This window comes from Scomber scombrus, chromosome 10 (assembly GCF_963691925.1).
Source record: "Scomber scombrus chromosome 10, fScoSco1.1, whole genome shotgun sequence".
Classification (NCBI taxonomy): Eukaryota; Metazoa; Chordata; class Actinopteri; order Scombriformes; family Scombridae; genus Scomber; species Scomber scombrus.
The window spans coordinates 18,318,604-18,342,128 of NC_084979.1; the positions used below are offsets into that span (position 1 = coordinate 18,318,604).

Sequence of the window (23,525 nt, forward strand, 5' to 3'; positions counted from 1 at the left end):
AGTTACAGATTCTCCACAGCTAGTTGTCTGCAACACAATAGGACAATGATCACTAATTTGAAAACACCACTTGGAATGATATTGTCACTCCTGTTTGAAAATAAATGAGAGTAGATCTTAAAGGGTTCTTCCTAGTGGATCAATTGCTCAATTGTGATAAATTGAGGCTAGAAGAAACCTCTTTTAAACAGTCAGATGCAACAGTCAACCAATCAGTGTTAAAATTTCCCAGTACTATTACTTCCAAGTTAATATACTGAGAGAGTAACTGCCAGATAATCAATAGACCTATCATCAACTGAAGGAGGTATATAAATCCCAGTTACAACAATGGAATGGTTAGATACACTATTTAGTTTAGTGCATAAATGTATATGGATTATTTAGAGAGAATGGAGTAAACTTGATAAGGCATGTCAGAGAGGGACCACAATTACAGGTAGTAACAACAAAATGAAGGCTTGGAAGGGACACATTCAGTTATATAAGGGGGATCAGAGACTGGGCAATGACCATTTCTGTTGTCATCCATTTTTAGATGTAGGTAATTGTCAGGCTAGCGATGCAATAGAATTAATACAGCCTGAAGTCGGTTGCTTTACCCCCAGTCTATTTGGATAAATACCATGCTTTTTGTACAGGTTGACCCTGGGCCAGAATTCATTAAAGTTTCTCATAGAACAAAATTCAGTGGTCATACAGAAGTTGTGTAACCAGTAGGGGTGACAATACACTCAACTCACGAGACGAGACACGATATTGGGTTCACGAGATCGAGACGAGATTTTAACACTATTTTTAAGAAAACTTCAATGAGGAAATATATGACTGGTCTTTTATTTGAAAGTCACAATATGCAAAATAATGCAGGTGCATTTTGAAATGTTTTAACTAATCATCTTTTAATGAATGTCACTTCAGTTGTACTTTCTAAGTATGAATTATAATACGCAGTATTCAATATGCAAGCACTGTAAAAGGTTTCCCCATATAGAGAGATATTTTATAGATATATAGTTTTGGTATCATAAATACCAAAATTATATACAATCACAAATACCAAAAAGTGAATTATAAAGAATAGAAACACTAAAACGTTCCGGATCCTTTCCAACAGTTTGCAGTTTTTACAATGGCTCTCAATAGTCACAGACTTAAAGTCAGACTGAAGTTTGGTCGATTGTCTAGACATTACATCATTAGCTCCAACGTGCTCCTGTGTGTGGACAGAGGGGTAAAGATCAAAGATAGCAGGAATTTTTATATCAAATACTTAAATCCAGATAATACAGTAGGTAATGGCCACCAGGAAGTTTGACAAAACTGATGATAGAGTCTCCAATCAAAAGGATCTGAGGTTGACCGTTGAGACATCCCCCATTGTAGATGATTAGTTTGCTGAGATGATTAACAGGAACTGTCACAGTCACAGCATTAGCAATGGTCGCAGGTTCCTCAATGCCTACGTGAAATATTGTGACCATAGTAATCAGTTGCTTACTAGTGCAAAACACCTTGTAGTGATTCATTAGCTAAATTTTAAAAAATCAAGTGTGTTTTGTACTTGGATCCCGTACACCAAACTTAATTACATAACAGTTCAGTTTCAATCTTGGCTTTGGAAAACTGCAAATAGTGTTCCAGTCAGGCCTTTTTAATATGATTCCAATAACAGCTGTGGTTTGAGCTCAAATTACAAATCACGAAAAGATTACAAAGTTATTCTCAAATCCAGTGTTTAGTTATCAGTTTATTATGGGTTTCTTATTTTATGATGTGACCAAACCTGGTAGCAACATACTGTATGTTACTGTTACTCTATTCTCAGGTTGAGAATGGCACAAGTTTGTGCATGAAACAAACTCTCCCCCTGATGTCCTCTCATATATATTCTTTCTTTTATGTGCGTTTGGCTCCGCTCAGCCAGGTCCTTCTCTCTATACTAAGAAAAGTGGTGGTGCAGTCATCCAGAACAGCAGTCCATGGATGCTCCAGTGCTGCAGGCAGATCATGGCTCACATCTGCTCAGGCAGCTGCAGAGAATGAGGGCCGCTGAGGAGCTCACCGATGTGGTGCTGTTGGCTGAGGGGATTCCTTTTGCTTGCCACAAGGTGGTGCTGTCTGCATTCAGCCCGTACTTCCAGGTAATGTAGCCATGCACAACACAGGTTTTTGAAAGTTTTAGTGCTTATTCAGGAAAATGCATGATAATGTGTGTTTTCCAGAGCTGATACTTACAAGCATGTCAGCAAGCATATATGTTGATGCTACGATAGTATAATTGTTTCATGTTCTGATATTTCGGTAAATCTGTGTTTACAGGCCATGTTTACATGTGGCCTGAAAGAAACTCAGGGAGGAGAGGTAACTCTCAGAGACACTCCTGCTCAGAGCCTGAGGCTGCTACTGGACTACATGTACCATGCTGAACTCCCCCTTTCCAATGACAACATTCAGGGAGTGGCTGCTGCTGCCTTCCTGCTCCATGTAGACGGAGCCTTCAGGTGGGAAAATAGGCTGGGAAGCTGATCATTAGTATAATAAACATCAGCAGTACTTGTACTGTGTTAAAGGCATAATGGTTATATTAACCTTAACCTTGCTCCCATTGCCACCTTGTTGCTACTGCTTCAGGTTGTGTCAGAACCACATGGAGGCCTGTATGGACCCCTCCAACTGTATCGGTCTGTACCACTGGGCCAGAGACTTGGGGGCCACTGGGCTGGCTGATTGCGCCTTTAGATACCTCTGCCAACACTTTGCACAGGTGGGATATTCCATATTACTAGTGTAAAATTCTCTCTTAGAGATAAACAAAAATATTCCTGGCTCCAAGATATTGGGCCTAAAACACAACATGACTGGATTAAGATTTGTGAAAATAACTGCCTTATAACATGTCTAATAATAAGCCCTGCAGGACCAACCTGCTTTAAAGGCTGAGAACAGATGATCTCTTTGGTGATGTTCTTTAAGCTATGTGATAATTTGTCAGCCTTCCCCACTCTCTGACTCTAGTTTTTCAGCTACTCACTACTGCCATTACTTAACTTTTTATTACCATCATACACAAGTGTTGAGATGTTTTTGCTTTGGTATATGCTTCCATCCTCTACATATTGTTTTTGGTTAACTATTGTTCTTGTTTAACTTCTCATTGTTTTTGCCCCCTCTCTTTATTTGGCTGTTTCTAGGTTTGTGAAGAAGAAGAAGTGCTGGAGCTGGATGCCCAAAGTCTTGCAGATCTACTTGGTTCAGATGACCTTAACATTTCACAGGAGGAGGTTGTGCTGGATCTGGTACTTCGTTGGGTAGAGAAGCGTAGGGGGGACTCGCAGAGTGAAGCTCAGGCTGTGAAGTTACTCAAGCGTGTCCGGCTGGAACTTGTGGACCCTGGATTCCTCCGTAAAGCCAGGAGAAGAAACCCGGTGAGAAGTAAAGGGCCAAATGAAAATGCCAAGGCTCCTAATCTACATTTATCAAGCGATTAGAAGATTGATAAATTATTATGCATTGAAATTAATCTTCCAGGTATTGCTGCGGGATGCGGAGTGCTTTGGGATGATTGATGCTGCTCTTCAGACATCAGGTCTCTGTGAGACATCAGCTCCGCCTCGGCCAGCCCTTCGTTATGGCATGGAGACCACTGACCTGCTGCTCTGCCTAGGAGGGGTGAATGAGGAGGGAGTGCCTGCCCGCCGCGGAGGACTTGCTGATCTCAGTTTTTGCTTTGCCCCCCATTGTAGAAAGACTTGCTACATCACCTCTCCAATGAGGGGCTCTGGGGGCATGGGGCAGATCACAGTAGGGGCTGTGACACGAGATAACAACATAGTGGTGGCCATAGAGGCAGAAGACCAACACAGGATCAAGAGGGTGGATTTATACAGGTGTGTGTGAGAAGGAAATCCTCATTTTTTTTAATGCCACTGCATTCAACGCTAGATCTGACCTGACTATTTATGTTCCAGGTATGATAATTCAGAGGAGAACAGCTGGGTGGAGCTGTGCTCAGCAGCATACAGGGACATGTACGCTTTGGGGGTGCTAGGTGATGCCCTCTACATGATAGGTGGTCAGATGAAAGTGCATAATCATTACATCATCACAGACAGTGTGGAGAGATGGTCGCTTAAAAGAGGAGGCAGCTGGCTCAGCTTCGCTCCTCTGCCGCTCCCTTTAGCTTCTCACTGTACCATCACCGTGAAGGAGCATCTCTACGTGCTGGGTGGCTGGACACCACAGGTACAGAATAGTTCCCTCCTTCACTGTTTCCCCAAGGCTATAACATCTCATTTCTCACTCCCCATCCCATTTTCTCCCTAATTTTCTTCTCTCCTCACTTCCCTCAGCACCAACCAGATGAAGAACCAGACAAGCTGAGCAACCGCTTATTTAAGTTTTACCCTGGTAAGGACAGGTGGACAGAGTGTGACAGGATGAAGTACTCCAGGTACCGCTGCGGCACGGCTGTCCTCAATGGAGAAATCTACATACTAGGTCAGACAAAAAGACAGATTTCTAGTATACTCCTAAATACATTTGCTGTATGAACCCAGCACGGTGATGTGTGTGTTCCTCAGGTGGTATAGGGTGCGATGGAGAAGACCGTGGACAATCACGTCGCTGCTTGAGCTCTGTAGAGATCTATAACCCAGACACAGACACCTGGAGGACAGGACCGACACTGCCCACGTCCCTACTCTCCCTCCGAACCAATGCCTCCAATACTGGAGTAGTGGAGGGAAAGCTGTACCTCTGTGGATACTACAAGGGAGCCGGTCAGTTAGTGAATACCGGTCAATGTTTTTTTTTAAACAATTCATTAGTTTAACTTCATGCTGAAATGGTTTTGCTGACTGAAATGCTTCCTGTTGCACAAACACAAGGCCCACTTTGGGTCAGTTAGTGAATGCAAGCTAACTGACACGGCAGTGTCTCTGCAAATTCGATTTTGGTCAGCCATAACTTACATACTTTCTCTCATGACTGCAGGCCGTTATGAGATCATCACCAAGGAGATTTTAGAGTTGGACCCCGCAGACAATGTGTGGACGGTGGTTGAAAGGCGAGCAGCAATGCACGACAGCTATGATGTCTGTCTGGTGGCTAATCTCAATCCTCGGGACCTCTTCACACCCTAATTAATCTCCTCCTGACTCTGAGTAACAACAATGCCTGGAGCCAGCATGTGTGAGACGTGTCCACAGCTTTATCCAAACCCGGAAATCACATGTATCAACAGCAATATCTGTAAACATGATAAATATGGATGTTGTGTCTTTTGATGTTAGTTTCCTGAACAAAGCAAATGAGGTGGAAAATGATAGCAAACCAGTTTAAAAAAAAAAAAGTAACAATCAACAAGTCCTCAAATTGACAGTTTTATCCAAAATGACCCATAGCACTTACTCTACAGTACTTATATGACAATTTCCTGATCTTACACCTTTGTAGTTAAGGTTTTGTAAAGTTTAGACAACCAGAATAACAAGAGGAGTTTGAAATTATCAACATTTGCTGTTTGGTGGGAGACAGGATGCGATGTCTCTGGGGTCAAAGTCAAACACTTTTGCAGCACTATAACAATGTCACACTTTCTTTGCTTTTCATTCTTGAAGGCAACAGTCATTAATCACATGACCACAAGAAGACAAGAGCATGGTTGTCACCAAAGCTTATGTGGCTTTTTAAGCAATTGCACAATTTTTTTGTGAGGACAGTCTTGTAATTAGAGTAAAACTTACAAGACAACAGACTTTCAAAGAGTTATTAAGCTGTTACTAATTATTGGTGTTAATAAACAATTTAAATGCTTTATGGGTAAGTGACTACACAGTATAATAGTTAAAACACATTTTGGGTTTCAAAGTTGTGTTAGCCCAGGGCAAAAAATAATTTTAATTTACTTGCTTTGTCCCTGCAAGAATCAGTATTTGGACTCTTTTGATCATACTATGAAGGAAGGATATACAGTATAATAATAACATACTAACATTTCTTACTGAAGACATGATTTGTTTGTTGCAAAATGAATATCCTCATAAGAAATCAAGCCTGCAGTTGTGAAAAAATTATATTTTATTGTTATTAGCAGCCATGAAAAACGATTTATTTATTTAGTGGCATATCCTCTTGTTCCTTGTATTTACAGATTCCTTGCCTTTACAGATTATATGAGGGTAATACATATATACCTGTTAAGTTGCCTTTTCACAGATGAGCATCCTTTTATGTTTCTAGGTCATTTATATGTGAATTTGGAATAAAACTAATGTCTTTCCATTACCATTACTTCTTCTCTCTGACTTCAAAGCTTTTACTTCCACCCAACTTCTTGTCCAGGATTTATTTTCTCAGAGTTCACGGGATGGCAGAGCATCAACAAACATATCTGATTGAAGTGGCGGATTTAGGTTGAGTGTCTGACCCGCATGACATTCCAGACATACCTTCTTTCCCTCTTTCCTGCTGTGAAGTCGGTCAAATATCAGCCTTCTGAAAACCCAAAATGATCCAAAATGAATGTGACGCGCCTGGATGTTGCTATGACAGCTGGCTTTGGAATGAGCATGCTCCACCCATCGGTCCGGACCATGTGGTTCCCACTGCCCCTGTTGCTGTGTTTTTGTGGAGAGAGAGAAAAAGAGAGAGAGAGAGAGAGAGGAAAGTGCAGCTGCAGCTCAGATGCATTGGATGGATTCCTTATGTGTATTCATTTTAAGCCATTAAACTAGTTTGTTAAAGCTCTATATGGGTAACTTCTGGCGCACAAAGAAACACGTCAGCTGTTTTTGTTTAGAGCTTAAAGTCATTTGGGGATCTGGTCCCACTGGAGGCTGCTCCTGACAGGTGCGCAGAGAGGATGGGCAGACGTGAGGCGGACAGTAGAGGCGCAATGAACACCAGCGACCGCTCCGATCTCGGTTGTCTGCACGACTCGGCGTCCGAGCGCTCTCCGAGGCTCCACAGACGCCATCCCTGCAGCGCGGACAACCGGCTGGGAGACCCAGACATGGAGGCGGAGAGCCGGGCACCGACTGCCAAAGCGCCGCCGATGGAAGTGAAGAAGCACCAGCACAAACACAACTTGAAACACCGTTATGAGGTGATGGAGACTTTGGGTAAAGGCACCTACGGCAAAGTGAAGAGGGCAGTGGAGAGAGCAAGCCTGAAGACAGTGAGTGTTGAACATGAAGTGTGTCACAGATGTTTTTTAATCTTTATTTACCCTGTAGAATAATATGTTTCTGTCACTGATGGGTAAATGTAGTTTACATGTACATATTACTAAAACATATATTTTTGAACCTTTTCTGCTAACAAACCTACACAAAAGGGTTTACAGAAATGTCTCTATTCAGCCCCAGCTTCTTCTCAGGAGGTCTTCAGCAGTCGCCCTATGTGTGTGTGCGTGTGTGAGTGTGTGCACGAGCCATGAATTACTCATGTTGTGCTATATATGTTTGTTGACGTTGTTGGGACAAAACGCCAATAGAGTATTCCCATAAAGTAAAATAACATTATAGTATGAAGACTTTTGGATGAAGGTTTAGAGTTTGGCACATATGGTTATGATTAAGGTTATGTAAGGCTCCAGAAAATAAAAACAAGTCAATTTAATTACCTCTGAAGCGTTGGAAACTGTGTGTGTGTGTGTGTGTGTGTGTGTGTGTGTGTGTGTGTGTGTGTGTGTGTGTGTGTGTGTGTGTGTGCGTGTGTGTGTGTGAATAAGTGGGTGGTGGTGGTGGTGGGTATGTCTTAAGTCATTTTCAGTGACACAAACCAGACTTAAGGCCATTCGTCCGAAAGTCATGTCCCCAATTGGTAACTTAGGGTAAGTCTCCAAAAAATCAATCTAAGTCCCTGTAAATACCCCAAAAATTACCTTTACCTGTGTGAGTGTGTGTGTGTGTGTGTGTGTGTGTGTGTGGGGTGAGCTCATATCTAGATGCTGAACCCAGTTCTTGTTTCCTGTGCTGCCAGGCTGAGATGCCTTTGGTCTGACTCACTCAGCACTTGAACAAGGGGATAAAATTACTACAATAGGTCTCTCCTCCAACAGGAGTCTGACCCTCTTTACCAGAACACAAAAACACACACAGACAAGCAGACATACATAAAGTAGTAATATAATATGCTTCTGTAACTTAACATTCAGAATATCCAGGTTAAAAACAGAATGTGGTGCCAGATTACTTTGGATAATCGCAGGGTTTATGTCTACAGTCAGACCTTAATCCATCACTCTGGTGGGATCTGAGCACAGAGACAATGACCTCGTCAGCCCCAAATTCCCCCAGTGTTTTTTAGTAAACAAACACTCTGTAATAGGGATAATCTTTTTCACAATGGGATTGGTAAAGTGAGAGTGGTACAATTCCTCTGGGTGCGTTCCCCTTCCCCTTCCCCGGAGACCTGCATCTTTGAGAAAGAAAGGTCCCAGAAAGGGATTGAAAAACAGAAGACTGGTAGGAGATTGATGGTAGAGTATACAGACAGGGGATCAGCTATGCTGTGTGTGAGTGTTTGTGCAGGGTGAGTGGGTTTGGTAGGGCAAGGGAAAATGCTGAATTCCTTGAGCCAGTAGCCAGCACATACCAAGGATTCTTTGAAACAAAACGGACATTTTTTTTGGAAACAAGACCAGGGGGCTGTTGTTTGAGTGTGGGGAGGATGCAAAGGAGGAGGTAGTTTTAGAGCAAAGAAAAGGAGGAGGAGGAAGAGGAGGGTAACAGTGGTCTGAGATTAAAGAGTCCGTTTGAGACTGTTTCTGAAAAATGTCTGTCTGTTCTGCATTCCTGCAAGAAGGGAACATGACTAATGTACAGGGTGAAATGGAGGGAATGGATGGTCGATACTGGATCTTGAGTATGCAGCGTCACTAATCTGTACTGTAGGTCACTTACACTGAGTCTGACTTAACTCTTAATCTGTATTACCTATCCATAGGGCTGAATAATAGTCAGATGTGTATCTCCATTTGAAAAGAAAAAGTGCTTTTTTTCAAGACCAAAATACTTTCAGCGAGCAGACATTGCATTTTTTCACTCACCAACAATCCTTCTTTTTGGCAGTTTCTCTCATCTTCTTAGATACAAAAAACAGATGCTTTTTTGGGGATGTTGTATGCTGCAAAATATGAATCAGTTTGTTGTATCATTCATCAGATATACTAGTTTTCTATCAAGCAGTTAAATCATTTCTGTTGTGTATCAGCACACTTGGATTTTGATGCCGGTCCAGCCCTACTTCTTTGAGATTATGAATTAATCTGTTTATTATTCTCTTGATTAATCGATTAGTGTTTTGGTCTGGCTTTGTCCCGACCAACAGTCCACAAGACAAAGAAAGAAACTACAAGATACTTACAATTATGAAGCTGGAATCACAGAAGTTTCACACCAAGTTTAGTTTTTCTTTAAAAAAAAGTAATGACTGGAAAGGGACAATTTAGGGTTGTGTCTGTGAGGTCAAGAGTTGATTTGGCAAGGATCCTGTATAATCCTGCTGCTAAATCCTTCACAGATGCACCAGGGATCTTTAGTGATGTTCAGGCTCTTGGGATGTGTATGCGTGTATACATGCAAGTATGTGTGTGCGCATGAAGTTGTCTGTGGGAATAATGGACAGGAAGTGAGTGAAGAGCAGTAGAAGAAGAGCGGGAGAAGAAAGATAATGACTTCACTTTGTCTGGTTTATGTCTCCTTATATAGTACACATGTACCATTACAACATATGAGGTATGTTCCTCAAGTGTCCACTTTCTCTGATATTGTAAAAGAATATCTGAGAACATCTGCATGAGAAAACACACACTTCTGTTTCCTACTTGCATCCAGTTCCAGTTTGGCATTTTCAGCCAATACCTCACACGCATCACATTGTTTGGATGAACAATGACACATTGTTCGGACAGAAGGATACTTTAGAGGTCATACTGAGACATGACGCATGTGTTGCACATTTGCATACACAATGATGAGATCACACACTAACCCACACTTCCTCCTCACACACATGCCCTTTTAAAAAGGCTCTTGGTGCCCTGAAGGCTGGACAATGCTCAGAGTGTGTCCTTTGTCTCTTTGCTGTGCTGATCAGGTGTTAATGCCAAGAATAGTGGATATGTCATGTCTAAGAGGGACAGTAAAGCACAAGCCTTTTTGCCCCAGAAGCCCTGAGTGAGTCTACAGATTTTGACATACAGCATTACTATTTTATCTGTTCCCGCTGTTTGCTACCTCCGACGTCCTCCTTCCTCATCCCTGCAGTGTATTTTTTATATTCTCCCCTTCCCTTCCTCACATCGCCTGCCCAGCCAGCAGGTATTTGGGTCAGAAAACTGTCACGAGCATGCAAGCGTACACATGTTAAAAGCTCCCCGAGCTTGGACATGCGCCATTCAGCTGATAACCACTGAATATGAGTGGGTTACTCTCTGACCCAGCACTTCTGGTCTGACAGAGACGCTACTGCAGTCTGGAGGTTCTGGTGATGTAAGAAAAAAACCCCAACAACTTGCACTTGAACATAGAAAATATATAAACTGGAGAAAAAAAAGCTGTATACTCCCTTTCAATGAATAGTGTCACATCAGTTACAGGTCAGGTCAATCCGGTACAGTGAGTGACTGGAGTGTGTTTGTTTTGTGTTACATAACTATTGCGGTTGATGGAGCGTGTGAATTGTGTCTTCCAGTGTCTTGTAGATGCTTTTTTCCGGCAGTTGAGAATGCCGGAGCTGTGCCCCAGGGAAGAGGCCTGCTTGCCCATTGGGACACTTTAGGGGTTGACAGAGTTATACAGGGGTGTGATCAGTGCTATGTTAGGATGTCAACACCATAAAGTTGTCCTGTAGCTTACCCAACTCCTTATGACACATCTCCACCTCTTTTGTGGTCCATCATATATTTTAGTTTATTGTATTTCGAAACACAACGCCCTGATGTCTGTGTATTTGTCCTGTTCTGTCTTGTCCTTTTATGGCTGTGTTTTGGTGACAGTTAAGGGGTTTAGTGGCTCATGTTGGGGTGTCTGATTTTCTGCATGGGTGTGTTTGATGGTTAGGGGTTACATCGGGGTAAAGTGAGTGCCTGGGATTAAAGAAGCAGAGTGTCAACAGTGCAGCTGTCAACCTTCTGCCTCTGAGCGTGCTTAGATCACAGGAGACCTGCTCTCACCATCCAGCCTTTAAAACCACATAATCACTTCTAATACCCAGAGATTTTATTTGTGTATGTGTGCATGCATGTGATGTATATATGTCTTTGTTTCCATGCATGTACTATGCATCTATCACTCTTTTGAATGACTGGAGTTGTTATGTCGGAAGTCAAGAGGAAAACTAGTTGATTGGTGGGTTTGCATAGGAATCTATGTTTACTGGCACCAGATCTGTTGTGAAACTGGGCAACAACAACAACAGCAAAGGTTGTACATAGTATCACCAGGGTAACAACTGTCCCTCGATGACCTATCGCAGTGGAAGATGGGCTCTCTAGAAAGATGTGTTTTGTTTAGCTATTATCCTTTTTGACGATGTTAACCATCCACACTTGATCACCAGAGTGATCAAAATATGTGTGATTTGATTCTGTGTAGACTCAATAATGTGTTTTCTTTTTCAGGTGGCGATCAAGTCGATCCGTAAGGAGCGCATTACTGACAACCTGGATAGAATTCACATCCAGAGAGAGATTGAGATCACCTCCTCGCTCAGGCACTCTAACATCATACGCTTTCATGAGGGTGAGACTGCAAGTGCACACACACACACACACACACACACACACACACACACACACACACACACACACACACACACACACACACACACACACACTCTTAGTAAATATTGTTGTGAATTATTATTTAAGTGTCATCACCAAATAGAGTTTTAGAGACTCTAAATGTTGCACAGAAAGTGACATGAAATAGAAGTGTTGTAAATTTGATTTATTAGCAGTGACATACAGTACAGATAAAGAGTTGCTGTGGAATCAAAGTGGGTGTAATACTCCTTTAATATATTGGTCACATCGCCCGGACACACATAGCAGTGTTCACAGGAGTGCGGTGCAACAATGCCAATAAAGGATAACAATGCTGATTTTTTTTTACAGTCAACAAATCCCATTTGAATATCAAAACCTACAATGAATTGATCCTGCTAACAAATATTTCCTGTGTAGCAAAGCTTAACTTAGCTTCCTCCTCTTTGCCATTGTGGCTTTGTTGGTCTTTTTATTAAATTTGTTGACATATACAAAAAAATAGAGTACAGTTACTCCAGCCTTATCCTTTAAAAGTCTGTAATATTAATATTAATATTTATATCAACAAGGGACCAGCAATCATCCACATTTAATTACATTGTAGATAGCAGTTTACCTGTGGGTCACTTTCACTTCAGAAAACCCTTAAAAATGAAAGACAGTGTGCATAATTACTGGTTTCTTCTCAGTTTATATAGAGTCATGTGAAAGTAGAAGTGAGATTTGGGTAGTGATTTGAAAAAAGTACACAACATAAAACAGTAGAAAATTCTAGCCATAGCAAACCAAACGAAAATAATACCAATTTACAGACTCACATAGAGGACACATACATTGATCCAGACATGTCAAGCTTCCAGGCTCTTAATTATTCATGATCTTTTTAGCTTTACTTCCACACAAGCAGAATAGCCTGTGAAACTCAATAACATGCAAATAACATCAATGTGTCCTGTGTCTTGTGCAGTGTTCGAGAGCCGGGATAAGATCGTGATAGTGATGGAGTATGCTAGCAGAGGAGAGTTGTACGATTACATCCAGGAAAAGAGGAGACTGCCAGAAACAGAAGCCAGAAGCATCTTTAGACAAATCACATCTGCTGTCCACTACTGCCACAAGGTGCACACACACACACACACACACACACACACACACACACACACACACACACACACACACACACTTTCTACAAATGCACCTCCACCGGAATCCAGTATGAATAAGGAACCACATGTAGGCACGTGCTGAACTGCATGCAGCAGTATTCAACTGTGCACAAGCAAATTCAGTATCACTAAATCCACTAAATCCTAATCCTAATACTGCAGAAAAAGTTGACTCGAGTTTTCAGATCTCTCTGGGTTAAGAGCGCATTAAGCCTTGATTGTTTTTTACCGTCACACTCACACACTGACACATTTCACAAACATGAGCTTCCATCCTCCTTCCACATAACTGTAAGCCCTGTTGAAGGAACAGACTCTACTTTGTTTCTTTGTTTTTATTGTTGTGTATGTAAAATCAACTTCATGTGCCAGAAAACAGGAATTATTAAGGAAAAGTCAAAGTCAAATCCTATTAAGAAAGAAGAAGTGCATTACAGTAGGAGCGAGGATCCTTGCTCACAGTCAGCTGAGTTGGATACGACAGAAATGTTTTTGTTTTCATATAATTCTTATTTTAGCAGTTTGGTTCTTTTGTGAATTCCTAACATTAAACACAGAGATTATCATTCAGCTCCCATAGCTTTGAAGTATGCAGGAGGTGGATTTTGTGCTCACCATGCCCTCAAATATTGTCCCAAAATAGACATGCGTGTTCCGGCATAAATGAATTATTGAATATGCCTCTGAGATATGCAAGGCAAATTGAGAGATTATTGAGACTTAAAGAGAAGAGTCTTTTTTGTTGTTGCTATAATCCATATCATAATAGCTATAATGATAATCTGGTTAACCATATATATTTTTCTTCCGTCTTCTTAGCTTTCCCTTCGTCTCTGCCTTGCACAAACACACACAGGCTTACATACTGCTAAAACTGTGCATAAAGCGATGTCTAAGGTCATGGGTAATTTCCTCCACTTAAGTGTTTGAAGAGGATGTAATTAACCAAAGAGAGGAGGCCATTATGTCTCATTAGCCTGTGGCTTTAAGAGAAACTGGGGGGCGGCATCGTCCATCGGACCAACCCCAGTGGACAGTGGAGACCAGACCCCCAAACACCCTGAATACCAGCCCAGATGATGTCCCACTGACCACAGAAGACACCAGGCTCTTTATTGTGGCATCCCATCCAGCCCAGCAGCACTGCCAGGGACTCCTGCTCAGCCTATTACATTATTTTTTTCATTTTTTATTTTATTAATTTGTTATCATTTATTAATTTATTTTTTTATTATTGTAAATCATTTGGAATTTTAGTAGTGTTGTATTTAATAATACATATTTTTTTAATAGTTTGTTCATAATTGTACATAATTTTCTAATAATAATCTGTAAATAGTATTTGTGATGTATTTTTTGTAAATAGTTAAATGTTAAGACTGCCCCCTTGTAGAGTTAAGTTTCATCCTTTGCTAATAAAAGAAAATATTAGAGAAAATATTAAATCCCTTGTTGTTCCTGAACAGTAGCACTTTATGCCGTTTGCTAATCCTGTTATAAATTGTACTTAAATTGTAAATACTAAATGGAAAAGACAACGTGTAACAATTAACAATATTTTTTATTTTATAACAATACCATATAAAAACATAAACATTTATTAACAATAACAACCATTGTTCTTTTCGTGGGACTGCACATAGATATATATGGAACGTCATGTTCTATAGATATCTATGGTACTGAACAGCAGCGCGCAAAGGATCTTGGGATATATAAGGCCGCTAAGGATAGTAGCGATGCATCCTCAAAAACAGGGAAAACAAGGACGCATTTTGAGGCTGCGTTTGAGCATTCGTTTGAGGAGTCTTCGAATTGGGACAGGCCTTGGCGCGGCGCTGTGACGTAACCGCCCTTAAAATGCGTCCTTACAAGGATGCAGCCCCTGAATTGAGACACAGCCATTGTCTCCTCTTATGATGTACTACCGACTCAATAACAGAGAAACACTTAATGAAATGTTGATCCTGTTACAGCCTTTTCCTCCAAGTGAACCTCCAATGTACAACCTGCAACACGAGGCCCAAGTGGAATGTTAATGGTTATAAAATAATAAATGACTGACAAACGCCTCATGAACCACAGGCTGAGTTTATATTGTAAACTTTAGATCTTCCAGACTTAAGTTTGCATGCAGAGAAAAAAAACATCTGACTGTAGACTGGAAGGAAGAGAAAGGCACAACCTCATGTGTCTCTGCTCTCTTGCAGAATGGTGTTGTGCATCGAGACCTCAAGTTGGAGAACATCTTATTAGATCAAGATCTGAATGTAAAGGTAAGCTTGCTGAAACATACACAATCTATGCATTTATATCACTTTTTTTTAAAAGAAGCACGATCATGCATGTTTTGGAAAAATAAATGGCGAGTTTCCCTCCACAAACCACATATTTATCCCTGGATAAAAATAAATAGACAAGTCCTCTTCAAAGGGATTGTTGATGAGAGTGAAAAACATCATAATGAATCATCTGAAGCCCCCTGATTGTACTTTTGTTTTGGAACATAAAGGCATATTTCTTCATGACACACTGGCTGTTACATTTTAGGAAACAGTCGAGTGTTAGTGCAGCTGGTAATCGACTATTCCAGCTCTAAAATAAAGTGCACATTCAGAACATACATTGGAGCACTTTCAGGCCACAGTAACTTTAATCGGTTGTTAAGCCATGCACACTGAACCAGCACAAACATAGTGCCAGGTCTTATAAAAGTACCAAGGGGTCATTTTTTGCCTTATTTGGATACTCCTCTCCTTATATGGGAGCTGCGCACAGCCAAGGGGAATGCAGGGAATTCAGTGGCAATCGCGCCAATCGAAGGGTTTTAGTATAAGTATGTTCTGTCTGTCTGTCGAAAGAAAACACAATGTGCAGACTTCTCAGCAGCTCTTCGTTCATTGCAAACCACACTAGCATTTAACAGCATCCGAACAGCAGGAAATGATCTACTCTCTGTGTAATGCATGTGTGCATTACGCCTGCACAATCACTGCTTAATGGCAGACGAAACGTGAGATAAAATCCTGTATGTTGGTCAAACTTGAAGTCACAGATTATAATTTAACTTGTACATTAATAGTGAAAAATCAAAAGATGGTTGGTTTTGACCATTTTCATTTCAGAAGTGCACAGCAGGGGACTTGTCTTTCTGTTTTCTGAAATGAACATTTTGAAAGTGTTTGCTTCATGTACACCACTTTCAAACATTAAAAGACACCTTAGACATGCTGTTGACAACCAGATGTACACTTCAGAGCCTATGTATCAGGAATGTCTAATAGGATAGGTTCACAGATGTTCAAGTCTGTCCTAAAACAATATTCAGGGGGTCAAACAAAGAGACACACACAATATTTTCACCTCAAACAGAAGCTCAAAGAAAATTACCCCATCGGGTTTGCGAACAACATTTGAGCATTTACCAATGAACTGTTTCAGTACGGCATGTATATAACAGAGAGTGGCTTCTCACAACATTCCATGTAATTCCAGGGCACATGTAAAGGAGCCATTTGTATGTTTAGAGAAAAGAGTGAGCGATGTACAGCGATGAACCTCACACAGATGTGTATTTATACTGTAGGACTCTCTCTCACACACACACACACACACACACACAGCTCGTGTTCAGTCATGATTATTTTAACTGTATGTATAATATCATCTGTGAGCTGGCTAGCATACAGTGTCATCTTCCGTCTGTGAGGTCTCTGTTTCCCTGCACCTCTGTCCTACGGAAATAAAGCTGTCATGTTGAGTATTGTAACACCCGCGGGGCTGATAGTGTTGTGGTGTGCATGTTAATAATCTCTTCAGATAGAGAGGAGCCTCAGCATGGCCCTCGCAGCCTCGAGTGAGTGATTGTTCCATTACGTGAGTGTAAGCAGCCTGATGTTTTTGGCTCTCTCCTCTTTCCTCACTCACACTTACTTTGGCAACAGCTCAGCATACCTATTATTGGCTCCTTTAAAAGGAATTGCTTTGAGTTATTGTGTTTTTGCCACATGGGTAAAAGTTTGCAGTCATACTCACTGAAAAGGAATCTGGGTTGCGTGAGGGTGAGTGTGAGTGAGTGAGCTTTATGAAGGGTTCAGTGTTAACTGATAAGTCCATAAGTCTGGACTGAGATCTAAGTATTGAGTGTGGCAGCTGTTAGATAGTTGGACTTGCTGTCACATAAACACTTTTGTCTGCTGGAAAACAAAAATATGAACACAAAGACACTATCTCAAAAGCAGTAACACTACATCAAAGAGCACAAATTACAACTAATTTATGTCCTCTCGTTTTCTTGCACCACAGCTGGCAGACTTTGGGCTTTCCAATCATTTCCAGAGGGGCAGTCTGCTGCAGACATACTGTGGAAGTCCGCTCTACGCTGCTCCAGAGATAGTGAAAGGCTTGCCATACCAGGGGCCAGAGGTGGGTCAACACAACATGTTCTGGTTTTCTGGTTTCCTCTTGGCCAACATTTAGCATTAGGCTGCATCATTGTTTGTTGATTGTACTGAATCACTCTTGATTCAATACATATGGTGCTGAGATGATATCACTTGTTGCCACATGTGGTTTTGTTTTTGTGTTTAAAGAAATAGTATCTGATTTTTTTAGACACTTTTGGGGCAGTGCAAAAAGCTGTAAACATAACATTGACATATTATCACTTTGTAAAGTTTAACTTTAACACACGCATGATGAACTGTTACCAATAGTTGCTTGTTTACACATCCAACAGACACAAAGCAACATTAGCATTGGTTTTGAGTCATGTTTCTGGCCACCCAACATAATGTATGTCACGGAATAAGTCCAATATTCACTCCTGTTTAAGATCTGTTTTGGAAAGATCTTGCCCTTCAGCCTCTAATTACTGCACAATATTCATAGCTAGCTGCCACAGCTTAATAAGAATCACAAGATTGTGCCAAAACTGTAAAGTTGTGTGCTGTAAAACCAAAAAAATGATGCTAAAACTCTCTGTAAATCTGAGTGAAAATGCAGGTGATAATTCTCTGTGGATTCAGTTCTATAGGTGGCCCCTTTTGTGTTACACAGTTGTTTGATTGTTTGATCCATTTTTAAATGAATTCTTTTTTATTGCAACTATGTATTCTGCAGTGAAACAACAGTATGAGTCAAGCAAAACTACATTTTCAAAAACTCAAATATTAGATTATATAGAGTTGAATGTTGATAATAGAAAATCTAAGTTCTCTCCTTAATCTTTTCACATTGAAAATGATACAAAATCATATCCAACCTCATTGTATTAACTTGAGTCCTGAATTTTATGAGAGGTGTTTGTGGGATGTTCTTCAATATCTGTGTTTTTGTGTGCTAGGTGGACTGCTGGGCACTGGGGGTGTTACTGTATGCCCTGGTGTACTGGAGCATGCCATTTGACGGAGCCAGTCACGCATTGCTCACAGAGCAGATTAGCCAAGGTCGCTATCGCAGACCCAATCCCCCCTCAGGTACACTGTTACATTGTGCATGTCTCTGTCTATTAATGTTATGTATCATGTGTGATTCCTTTGTGTGTTGTTGTTATTAGTATCCTTTTATACGCAATGCTTTTCATTAGTTCCATGTCTATAAATAACTTTTGACTATGTTCCCTCCAGACGCCTGCGCTCTTATCGACTGGTTGTTGACAGTGCGTGTGGATGAGAGGGCCACCATAGAGGACGTGGCCAATCACTGGTGGGTGAACTGGGGTTACGAGGAGAGTGTGTGCGACTGTCCTTCATCTCCACACCAAGACTGCCCCTCCCCACTGTTGGCTCGCTACATTGACTGGCAGAATCAGGTTGCCGCTGCCAGCAGTATGACAGTTGACCCAGGGTGCCTATCCTCTGAGTCGTCCCATCCGTCTCCCCACCCCTTTTACTTCAGCTTACCTCTGAAGGGCGATCGTGGAGGAGGAGGAGGAGGAGGGGCGGGAAGGGTACGTGGAGGAATGTCAAGCCTCAGGAAATCACGCAAAGAGAACGCAATTCCCCAGACTGCACTCGGAGCGTGTGGTGGTGTTTGTGCAACAGCGGCCTCCACCGCTGTGGCTTCAGCCACTTCCACCATTGAAAGGAAGAAACCCAAGGGTATTCTGAAACCCCAGAGGAGTTTTGACTCAGTCTTTCACAACCCTCCAAAGGAAAACTCTCCCTCCCAACCATGCAATGCTGCTCCCCAGCCTTATCGAACACACACACTTGCCCACACCCATGCTGAAGTCCTGTCCTCCAGCCTGCCAGCCCCCTCTACATTCAGTCAGCCCTCTTCTAAAATGCCCAAGAAAGGGATACTTAAAAACCTGTATGGCGGAGAGTCAGTTCATGGTTCCTCCTCAGAAAGAAGAGGCTCTGGATCAGGAGTTAAAGAAAGTAGTTCAGGTGATTTGTGCTCCCATAAACAGTACAGTTGTCTCCCAGCAGCAGAACACAGCCCAACCATGCACACAGAGGCAGTAAGAAGAAGGAAGGGTATTCTAAAACGTAACGGCAAGTTCTCACGTAGTCTTGACCTTTCTGATGGCCGCCACTCATCTCCACCTTCATCCACCACAATGTTCCCCGAGGCTCTGCAGCAGCTTCTTCAGGCCCCAGGGGGTACAGAGGGCCGCCACAGCCGTCCCTCCAGCATTGTGAGCGAGGACAGCCTCTTTTCCTCCGATTCCTTTGATCTACTGGACCTCAGTGCCCAATCACGTCGCAGGATTTTCTCCCGGCGAATGCAGCACAGCGCATGCAGCTCAGAGGAGGACCTGGAGGCAAACAAGGCCAGTGAAGAAGAAGAAAGGCTGAAGGAAATGCTAACATAAGAGACATCAGCCATTTAATGTTGGTTTTTCGGTTCACTTTTCTGTGATTATCAGCACCTGCCATACATGAAAATGTATTAGAGTCTGGAAAGGTTGTGTCTCGGAGTACATGAACTGAGCATTGTACTGTCAATGTAAAGCACAATTTCTGGGCATTTTGTCTGTGTTGAATGATGAGTTAAATTGTACTCACTAACAATTCAACTGTATTCTGGATGCAAGGCAGTGTGTCATGACACTAAGTGATACCAAAAGGGGATCCAGTATCTGCTAAATTGCAGATGGGAACTGAATGTGGCAGAATGGACAGTTTAATTAACTCACTCTGACCTCACCTGCACAACAGATCTTACAGCAGATTTCTGTACAGATGAGCCTTGAAAATTTGAGACAACTGTTATCTGGTTAATCTACCAGCTGTACTGACATGCACTGCAGATTTTTAATAGACTTCTGACAGACTTGAGAAGTATACTCGAGTGCCATCATGAATATGTGAATCCACACGAGTGTGTCGATAGCGAGAAAGCGAAGATATATAAACAGCTCTAATGTGAAGATGAATTCTGTCAAACCTAATTGTTGTAATATTGCACCACATGTCATTGAGTACCGTGCACAATTTGCACCTTTGCACCAACAGGCACAGTGTGAATAGCAGATGGATCACATAGCTTTTTACCATGACACCACCAATGCTGCTGTGGACATTTAAATATGTGATGTATGCAGTAGATGTATGTAATTTTCAATGGGTCATTTTCATGCTGTGAGAAAAAGGATTGTGTTCATTTTGTTCAAGCATTTCATACTTTCTTTTTGGGGGAAACATGAATAAATTATGTAAATGTGAATACTTTCCAGTTGTTTTTTTTCTGGTGAGAGACAACAACAAAATCAGCAGCAGATAATAGGTTAAATGAGAATGAGAATACTAAAGACAAATATTATGAAGTGCAGGACCTTTATAGACAAATTACTCTTTTATTCCAAAATGTTACCCCTCCTCTGTAGTTAAGGAGTACTTTTCTTTTTGGCCCTGAGCATACAGATTCAAGGAATATCGTTTATGAAAGACCAAAAGCTATCCATAATTGATTTCCAGAAGTCTGTTTCTCCATACACAGATCTGTATTACCATACACCCTTTTTTCATTAAGGTTCGTGCATGTAAATAGAAATGTTTTAGAAAGAAGAAAACACTCAACAGACGAGGTTAAATAAGGCTTCGGTTGAATGTATTTAAATGCAATAAATGTAGCCATCAACTGACAGATCTGTGGTAATTTGAGAGTAAATGTGCTTTAGAAGTTTTAAAATGTTTAGAAATGTCACTTCACTTCAGGTTAAATTTACATTTTATTTGATCATTTTGTTTAAAGAGAGTGATTAACATATCATCTGTGCAAAACTACATGTTGGAAAAAGTAAGCAATGAGGCTCTGACGCATGCAGACTTTCCCTTTGTTTCCTTTATTGGCTTTCACTAAATACTTTTTTAAACACAGTCCTCATGCTTTGCAGGGCTCTCATCAGTCTAATGGAAAGAGTCCATCATTGCTGTCAGGCAAAAACTCCTTTCATGTTCTACCATAAGACATATTAAAGGATTATATTTTTTATATATTAATTTATATTTTTCTCTCTTGACATCTTTTGCATGAAGTGCCTTTAAAACCTGTTAGATTTAGTCAAAAATCTATATTTCTTATTTCCTTAAAAGTTTCCATTTCAGACACATGTTTTCACAGCATTAAGAAAAAAAACACAACAAAGCTCAATAGTTGTTTTTTTGTTGAGATGTGGAGAAGTCTGATATGGTGGACATAAAACTATGGCTTACTTTATACCACAAGGTTACTCATGCAAGTGTTCTTCCTGTTGCAATAACAACAATACATACCTACATAATCTCATGACTTTAATGTTAATGGTTGATTGATGGCAGAAAAGCACTTGTGGTGGATGAAGTCCAGAGCAGACGTCTGATGGTGACAGTTTGAATCAGACGTTATCTCCCGTCATTCACACAGGCACCATCCACTTACATAACAGCTGCTATTTAACTGTGTTTATCTAATATTTAAACTGTATAAACATGACAGAAAAAAGGAGCAAGTATGATCCAAGACTATATCATGTGCTGGCAGGTTATAGTAGTCTTTTCTTTTTTTTTCTTACTACTGAACAGGTGGCATAAACACACACTCATATATTGGATTGTTTGAGTGACAAAGGGTTTTGAAATACTTAATTTGAGAAATTGAAGTATGCAAAAGACAAAATAGGGCTAATATTAAATCAGTATTACTGCCATAAATATAAAATACAAAGTACTTCGATAATTTTCATTTTCATTCAATATCCAATATTGTTATGAATCCAATGTACCCGGCCCTTCTTAAATTGGTGTGAATTTAAAAAAAATATTTCAAATCATTTTAAGCAATTTATTTGTTGTGTTTTTACAAAGTTGCATCTAATTTAGCACTAAAAGTTTTTTTTAACTTACTCTTTTTGTGATGTACAGTGTGATATTGATGTTGATTGGCATTTAAGCTGAAGACGAATTTCTACTTTTGTGCAACAAAGGTGGACAATTAAGTTGTTTTGACTTGAAATCATTAATATACTTTAAAAAGTAATTAAATGCAGATTTTGTAATAGAATCAGAGTAAGCTGAAAATCAGTTGGAATTTGGTAAATTGAAACACTAATGACAAAATGTTCTTTCATAAAAGTTTTTAATAAATATTTATTCATAAGTTGCTACTTTGTTTCTTGAGCTGTAAGCTGTAAGACACCAGCAATGGTATCTCTTTCACGGAGGCACTCAACAAACTAAAAGGAGGATAACTATAGAGTAACTACAGCTTAAAGCAAATTAAATTGTGTGTCTTGTCTATCATATTGACAATTCCTCTAAGCAGCATGTACTCAATGGCCAAAGACTAAAAGATGTTGAAGTATTTCAAATATCTGCAATAATTACTATATGCAAACCAGAGGAAAGGGGTTCATAGCTAAGTCTTGCAGGCCAAGTGGCTTTCTTTCTGTTCCTTCACGTGTGGATAAAAGCATCGTTGAGTGAACAAAAGCAGCCAGACTTTACTGGTGTTTAGGCTGCTTATGTGGGGCTCAGGCAGTTAAGGAACAGTAGCATTATGATGGAGAAATCCTTCATTATCCACATGCCGTGGCCCTGAGTCTTTGCATTTGTTTTTTTGTAGAGCAAACAGAGCTGGAAAACATGGTTAAACCCAACAACTGTACTCCATTTAAAGTCCATTGCATTTAATTTGAAAATATAGAAGTATTTGCGGAAAAATGTACTTAACTACGATAAAAGCACTGATTGTGAAAAATTACATTTCACACTTTAACCTCTAAAAATGATTTAAATATTGTAGCTACTCCAACAAATCCGTAAAGTGCTGTTAAGTCAGATAAATGTAGTGGGGTAAAAACTGCATCTCCTGCTGACAGTGCAGCTTCAAAAAATGGAGACACTCATGTGAAGCACCAGTACTTGAGAATTACACTTGTATTACTTGAGTCAATAGACTTTACAACTCTTTTGTTTGCTTTACTTTCCACTCATCAAGTATCATTCCAGTCATCAAGTCATCTTCAAGGCTGAACATCACATTAACTGCAACAGTAATTAAAATAAACACCACAGTTTCCTTTTGAAGCCATATAAAGCAGAAAGGTACTTTTTAAATTAAGGTACTTGGCCTAGAAAAAAAAGCTCATATCATAA

At 40.6% G+C, this 23,525-nt stretch overlaps 2 protein-coding genes across 2 annotated transcripts; both read left to right on the top strand.

Annotated features, from left to right (window-relative positions):
- Positions 1-1,968: 1,968 nt before the first annotated feature.
- Positions 1,969-5,220, top strand: LOC133988176 (kelch repeat and BTB domain-containing protein 12-like). Its single transcript, XM_062427732.1, has 9 exons — positions 1,969-2,144; positions 2,323-2,504; positions 2,635-2,767; positions 3,195-3,428; positions 3,532-3,890; positions 3,972-4,245; positions 4,353-4,500; positions 4,584-4,781; positions 4,996-5,220. The coding sequence occupies exons 1-9, from the start codon at positions 1,983-1,985 to the stop codon at positions 5,142-5,144; spliced, it is 1,839 nt and encodes a 612-aa protein (XP_062283716.1). The 5' UTR covers positions 1,969-1,982; the 3' UTR covers positions 5,145-5,220.
- Positions 5,221-6,844: 1,624 nt separating this feature from the next.
- On the top strand, positions 6,845-19,922 carry LOC133988172 (NUAK family SNF1-like kinase 1). Its single transcript, XM_062427727.1, has 7 exons — positions 6,845-7,180; positions 11,630-11,750; positions 12,744-12,895; positions 15,153-15,218; positions 17,248-17,367; positions 18,287-18,419; positions 18,570-19,922. Exons 1-7 carry the CDS (start codon positions 6,866-6,868, stop codon positions 19,760-19,762), a joined length of 2,100 nt encoding a protein of 699 aa, XP_062283711.1. The 5' UTR covers positions 6,845-6,865; the 3' UTR covers positions 19,763-19,922.
- Positions 19,923-23,525: the final 3,603 nt, after the last annotated feature.

What these genes read in the sequence shown, in the direction of transcription:
- LOC133988176 (XM_062427732.1), top strand. Translation starts at nt 1,983, where the DNA reads ATGGATGCTCCAGTGCTGCAGGCAGATCATGGCTCACATCTGCTCAGG. An exon ending in TCTGCCAACACTTTGCACAG is followed by an intron (nt 2,768 to 3,194) that starts GTGGGATATTCC and finishes GGCTGTTTCTAG; the next exon opens with GTTTGTGAAGAAGAAGAAGT. An exon ending in AAGCCAGGAGAAGAAACCCG is followed by an intron (nt 3,429 to 3,531) that starts GTGAGAAGTAAA and finishes TTAATCTTCCAG; the next exon opens with GTATTGCTGCGGGATGCGGA.
- LOC133988172 (XM_062427727.1), top strand. Translation starts at nt 6,866, where the DNA reads ATGGGCAGACGTGAGGCGGACAGTAGAGGCGCAATGAACACCAGCGAC. An exon ending in AGAGAGCAAGCCTGAAGACA is followed by an intron (nt 7,181 to 11,629) that starts GTGAGTGTTGAA and finishes TTTCTTTTTCAG; the next exon opens with GTGGCGATCAAGTCGATCCG. An exon ending in CAGACCCAATCCCCCCTCAG is followed by an intron (nt 18,420 to 18,569) that starts GTACACTGTTAC and finishes TGTTCCCTCCAG; the next exon opens with ACGCCTGCGCTCTTATCGAC.